The sequence below is a fragment of the Citrus clementina genome, unplaced genomic scaffold, assembly GCF_000493195.1.
Source record: "Citrus clementina cultivar Clemenules unplaced genomic scaffold, Citrus_clementina_v1.0 scaffold_5, whole genome shotgun sequence".
In the NCBI taxonomy this organism is placed as follows: domain Eukaryota; kingdom Viridiplantae; phylum Streptophyta; class Magnoliopsida; order Sapindales; family Rutaceae; genus Citrus; species Citrus x clementina.
This window is the reverse complement of record NW_006262201.1, coordinates 37,448,530-37,454,529: the sequence shown is the minus strand read 5'-3', so window position 1 is coordinate 37,454,529 and position 6,000 is coordinate 37,448,530. Positions and strand designations below refer to the sequence as shown.

At 35.3% G+C, this 6,000-nt stretch overlaps 1 protein-coding gene across 1 annotated transcript; it reads left to right on the top strand.

Annotated features, from left to right (window-relative positions):
- The first annotated feature begins 1,776 nt into the window (after nt 1-1,776).
- On the top strand, nt 1,777-5,996 carry LOC18041770 (F-box protein 7). Its single transcript, XM_006434145.2, has 11 exons — nt 1,777-1,830; nt 1,912-1,998; nt 2,212-2,324; nt 2,948-3,064; nt 3,151-3,247; nt 3,385-3,458; nt 3,981-4,034; nt 4,131-4,232; nt 4,365-4,423; nt 4,855-5,065; nt 5,648-5,996. Exons 1-11 carry the CDS (start codon nt 1,821-1,823, stop codon nt 5,705-5,707), a joined length of 984 nt encoding a protein of 327 aa, XP_006434208.1. The 5' UTR covers nt 1,777-1,820; the 3' UTR covers nt 5,708-5,996.
- The last annotated feature ends 4 nt before the right edge of the window (nt 5,997-6,000 follow it).

Genomic DNA, 6,000 nt, shown 5'->3' with positions numbered 1-6,000 from the left:
AAAAGTTTCAAGGGTAAATGTTTGTGAAAAATGGGGTGCTTGAAAGTTGAAACATTTCCTCATCGAGTAATCAGTTCAGTGGTAGTAAAACATGCACTATTAGGCTTACGTTTTGGATCATTGTACTCCGGTAGCATTTATGGAATGACAGCATTTGATTACCATACCAAGGAAGTGATCAAAGGCATTCGTCGAGCCACGCTGCTTCGATCGTGGAGAAGGTTCTTGATGCCTACCAAGGATTTGAAGGACTGAAATTGTTGGTTCATGTGGGTGGTGGAATACTGGAATTGTTGTTTCTCTTGGTTTCATCACTTCTATGGATCCTCATGTCAAGGCCATTAATTTGACCTTCCTCGTGTTTTAGCTAATTCACCTTCATATCCAGGTACTCCATGGCTTCTTTTATTTGCTTACTAGATGAGAATAAACAAAAAACTTCAGTAATGCATTGAATTGTCGATGGAATTCATTGTCATCAATGATACTATGATTGACTGAGGACTCGTTGTAATGTCATCAAAATTAATCCTGAGGACTAGTTGCAATTTTCGTGAAGGTAGGCCTCAAATTTTAGTGTTAACTCCAGTTGGATGAAAATGTCTCGTTGTTTAGTTGGTGTGTCATTTTGTTCTGTGATCAACTCGGGAAAAAAAAAGATTATTTCACAACATGGGTTTAGATTTCATTACTTTTCCTTAACTGCTCGGTCATCGACGGCGCGACGTGCTACTAGGTTATGATAAGATGAGGATGAGCTAAGTGCTGGCCGCGGTGCGTATAATTTTGAAAGGATATGTGAGATTGTGAGAGAGTGACTTAGGATTTAATTTGTGAATTGTAAGTTTGTGGGATTGTAGGCTTTAGACTGTGATTAAGTATAAATTATATTAAAGTCTTTAAATTAACTAATATTTATATTGTTTGTTTAAATATTTTAATATTTGTTGTTTACACCCATTTTTAATATTTTATAATTTATGTTTTATTATTTATTCACTAATAATTTTAGAAAAATAAAATAAAAATTAAAAATTAAATGGGAAAATGTGGAGGAATTGGGATTACATCTCATCCTTATTCTTGTCCTTTTTCGGAATAAAAAATTAGGTAAAAAAATATTTCCACACCTTTCCTATTTAAGAAATTGAGTATAAAATCATCCTTAATCCCTCCTTAAATAGAAAAAATCCCGAAGAGCCACTGCCACGCGTGGATTTTTGTCATCTTTAATCCCACAAAAGAGCAAACTCTTGAACTTCTTAATAAAAGTGTCATTGTCTTTAAGATCATGTTATGCATGATTTTGCTCTTATATGTGTATGTATATGTTATTACTTTTTGTAGCTGATATAGCTAAAGCAAAAAGCTACTTCGTTTATGCTAAGATTGAGTCCAATGTTGTAATTCTGCTTTGTTGCATGAAACAAAATCTCACTTCCAATGCTTTTGCCTCTAGGAGAATAATAAGATTTTGATTTGAGGGGTAAAATGAAAAAAAAATATATTATAAATTTAAGTAGGTCATATCATGAAATTTGTAAAATTGAAGATGCCAACATGGGACGCGATGGATAAATTATAAAATTTAGTAGGGTTAAATTTTGTAAAACAATGAGGCCAAAAGTAAAATTCACATAAAATAAGTAAATTTCAGACCACGTCAGCTAAAGAGAACGTGTCAATCTAGTAACCATAATATAGAAAAAAAAAGAAAAAAGCCCATTGTAGGGTCCACAATAAATTAATAAAAATGAAAGCCTTCCGATTATTTCGGTTTCCTTGTATTTCCTTCGAAGAATAACCGCCTCTTCGCGACCATGGCTTCAGGTACTATTATTTCCACCAAATTTACAATTTCTGCCATTGGAAACATCAATTGACCGTCGAATTCAAATCTTGATCTTTCAGATTTCGCCATGACAATTCCTGCTGAGCTGGAATCTTCTCTGCGGTTAAAGACCGTACACCACTTCGTCACGCAACGGCCTTGGCTCGGTAGAGTTAATTATTACAGCTAGCGTACTTTGTTATCTTTAATTCTCTTCGTTAATTAAAATTATCAAATTCTATTTGGCTTTGTTTGGTAGCAGGGGAATTAGATTAGTGGAATTGGACCTCTTTCTCTCTAATTCATTTCCCGAATTCAATGCTGCGAAACGCTGCCTTTGTTCTTATAATTATTTTTTTATTCGTGTGATTCACTGTCAGATCTTTATGGAATTAATGTGAGGCCTGTAGCACCGTTTGGAAGCGTGAGTAGAAAACCGTATGTTGATACGGCGCTTATACACCGTTGCTTGCCGGATGAGCTGCTTTTCGAGGTATTACTGTTACATGTTATACAAGTTTATTGAAATTTAGTTATGGAATTATTTTTTCAAAGAGATAAAATGAGCTATTTTGATTGAATTTATTTTGATATGTAGTTGTAGCAGAATTTTTTTTTTTTTTTTAGTTTCATTGATGAGAAGTTGTATGCTCGGATGAATAGAAACCGAGGCTGAAGTATCTGTTCCATATATTTGATTTGTAGTGTCCGAAACTGAATATTTTTGGCATTGTAATGCAAATTGAGTGCTTTTGGCATCCCCCTTAGTGCTTTCAAACCGTGAAAAGCTCTTTTGGAGATATGTAGAAGCACTTGGAGAGCTTTTTGAAGAAGCATATGATAGGTGCTTTTCTAGCAGACACATCACACATTTTGGACGAGGAAAGAATATCTGGTGAAGCGCTTGATAGGTGTTTTCTGATGGAGTTCTGATGGAGTTCTTAAAGTGATTTTACCGAAAACTCATTTACTCAAAAGGAATTTTCATAGAAGTCCTTCCATGCTTAATCTGACTTGCTTCTTTTACTCCTATTATGTTTTCTTTATTTGATGGCTAGGGTGAAATTTTTTTGGTTATCTTAAGTTAATATATAACAATAATATATTCATGTGCAGGTCTTTGCGCGAATGAGTCCATATGACTTAGGAAAGGCATCTTGTGTCTGTCGGAAATGGAAGTACACAATTCGTAACCCTGTGTTTTGGCGTAATGCATGCTTAAAGGCTTGGCAGGTAAGCTTGGAATTGATTATGAATGTATTTTCTAGTTTATGATATGTAAATCATTCAAGCTTGAAACTGGGGTATCCTTTGTGAAGCTATCCGGAGTGGTGGAAAATTATAAGATTTTACAGTCAAGGTACGAGGGTTCTTGGAGGAAAATGTGGCTTTTAAGACCTAGGATCCGCATTGATGGTAAGATGTGCTGCAGTTTTTTGTTTTAGTTTTGATAAAAATGTAAGACTAAAGTCCAGCAGCTTGATTTTTATTTAATTAAGGTTACTACTTTCCACCTGATATATCCTGAAACTAATGCAGATTTCAATCCTCAGGTCTTTATGTGAGTAGGAACACCTATATCCGAGCCGGAGTTGCTGAGTGGAAGATTACCAACCCTGTCCACATAGTATGTTTTTCTATTCTGTATTGATAAACATGTACTTCTCTCCAAAAACAATTTGAATTACTTTCACTGTAAAGTGTGGTCTCTTTGGTATATTTTTCTAAGCATTACAAAACTAAGTTTAGAAAGGCATAATACATGAAAGGTTTAATCTCAAGGGGGAAGCAAAATCTATCCAAGTTTTTGTTTAATAGCATTCTATTCTATATTGAACTGTTCATTTAAGATCAAAGCCCAATTTGGCTTCTTGCAATTTTCGTTAACGTTATTTGTTGGGTAGGTTATGTAAATAGTAATGTGCTACTGTATGAATGTCAAAACAATGAACTATAAAACACATGAGATGTGCAGGTAATATGTCATAACTAAATGTGAAATGTTTGTGAAGGAATGGCCGTAAAAGATTTGCAGGGATAATGGCCTCAGATAGTTCTCTGATTAAAGTGGTGCTAGAAGAAATTAAATTATTGAGAGAAAAGAGTAAATTTCTGTGCATTATTTACTTTTTTGTCAATGCCTTTTCAGGTCTGCTACTACCGATACATGAGATTTTTCCCTTCTGGCAGATTTATTTACAAGGTTATTATCTTAAGCCAGTATCACTCTGAATTGTCGAAATAATCCTGTGTTTCTCCACTGACTGCTGTCTTTTTGTTTCTTTATTGCAATTGTCAGAATTCTTCTCAAAAGATCAAAGATGTGGCAAAAATCATGAACTTTCGTGCAGCTAAAGCAGACTGTGTATTTACCGGCCATTATACATTGTCAGAGGACAAGGTTAGGCCATTGTTTTTTGCCATATTATTACCCAGAAATTCTGCTTGCTGAGTTTGAAATACATAATTTTTCCAAATCATATCGCCGTTGCTCAATATGTATCGTGAAAGTTCTTGTGGGATCTTGTTGCAGGTGGAAGCTGCTGTTCTGTACCCTGGTTTGCGTCCAACTGTGCTAAGAATCCGCTTAAGGTACAATTACTGTTTCTTTAGGGCATTAGTTCTGAAGTTTGATAACAAAAACTTGGCCAACTCATTCATTTCTTCGTTTTTTCTTTATTATTGTTCTTACTGTTTCTTTCTTTTGGTGTGGGGGGAAGATGTGCACCCATTTATTTTCAAATGTGATTATCTGATGACATTTTCCTAAGTTAACTTCCTTTAATATTCACATGAATATAATGCATGAACTTAAAAGGGTATAAAAACTAAAAAGTCCTTAAAATTTCAGGCTCAGTCCACCTAAAAGGAAAAAAAGGTTATGCTGTTTTAGGAAGCCTGTTGTTACAGAACCAGAAGAATATATGTATTTTTGCATGCTGTAAAATTGTGGGTATTTTATATTGTGCCCAATTTAGAAGCTTCTTTAGTTACTCACTTCACTGACCTCCATTTTCTCATAGATTACGGGGTACAACAGCTGGGGCTAACAACCGGATGGATTTGCTATCGCTTGTTACCAGTGGTATGAATGATAATGAGCTCAATGGCCGTGATGAGGACATTCTTGGAGTGGTTGAAGGGTGGCAGGATGATGAAACTCACAACCCTGATGTGCCTGCTGTCTCACACAAGAGGGGTCTAACACCTTTTGTCTTTGTACCATTTGAAGAGGTATGTGACTTATTTTACTTTGGATCATTTGGTAATATTTTTTCTGGAGTTAACAAAAAGTTGCTGCTGCTGCTTTTTGTTAAGCATTAATTTGCAAATATTCAATCATAATTTGTTTTCTTAAGGGCAGTTGTATGCCCAGGCTTTTAATTCACCTTCAGTGTGGGTGTGAGCCTCAAGGCATGAAAAGTCTGTGCTTAAATTTACATTTTACATGTCAAGTATGTGTGCACAGTCGGTCACGAATTACTATAAGACATGAGTTGGGTCAGGGTGGTGGTTCAGTGTGTGAAAGGGGTTGATATCTTGATGTGATTTGGGTGGGATTCCTGCATGGAAGGGAAATTTGTTGAAGTCCTGGGTTGAGAAATGAGACCAACGGTCCAACACGCTACACCTGAGATTTTGCAACTAAGTCAAGAATTATAAGCATATTTGAACCATAACGAAGTCAGTGAATAGCTGTTCCTCTGAGATTTTCTGCTTGATAGGGAAAAGTGTAAATTAACTATAGTATAAATCAGACTACCATTTATCGAACTTTCATCATTAATGTTGGTCCCTTGTTTCTTTTTTATATAGGTTGAAACATCAGTTTTGAACCTACCCGTGGAAAAGATGGATTATTATGTACCTGGCTGATACTTGAAGCATCGGAGTATTGCATTGCTGTAAATATTAAATGTATCCACCCAGCAGCTGGAATTATTGTATCACTGTATCATATTTTACCAATGTGAGCCCAAAAAAAAAAAAAAATGCAGTTGTTCAAGAAGCTTTTTGACTTTGAAACTCCTGTAATGGAACATGACCGATCTGTGAGTGTAGTTGTGCTCTATCTTGTTTGCCTTGCTGCTGGCGATACTTTTGCTATGGAATATATTGTATTTAATCCATTTTATGTATAAGTTCGTTCAATGGTCACTACTCACTAC

Excerpts from the sequence above, each read along its gene's own strand:
- LOC18041770 (XM_006434145.2), top strand. Across the intron at positions 4,035-4,130 it reads CTGGCAGATTTATTTACAAG|AATTCTTCTCAAAAGATCAA; the intron begins GTTATTATCTTA and ends TGCAATTGTCAG. Across the intron at positions 4,233-4,364 it reads ATACATTGTCAGAGGACAAG|GTGGAAGCTGCTGTTCTGTA; the intron begins GTTAGGCCATTG and ends ATCTTGTTGCAG.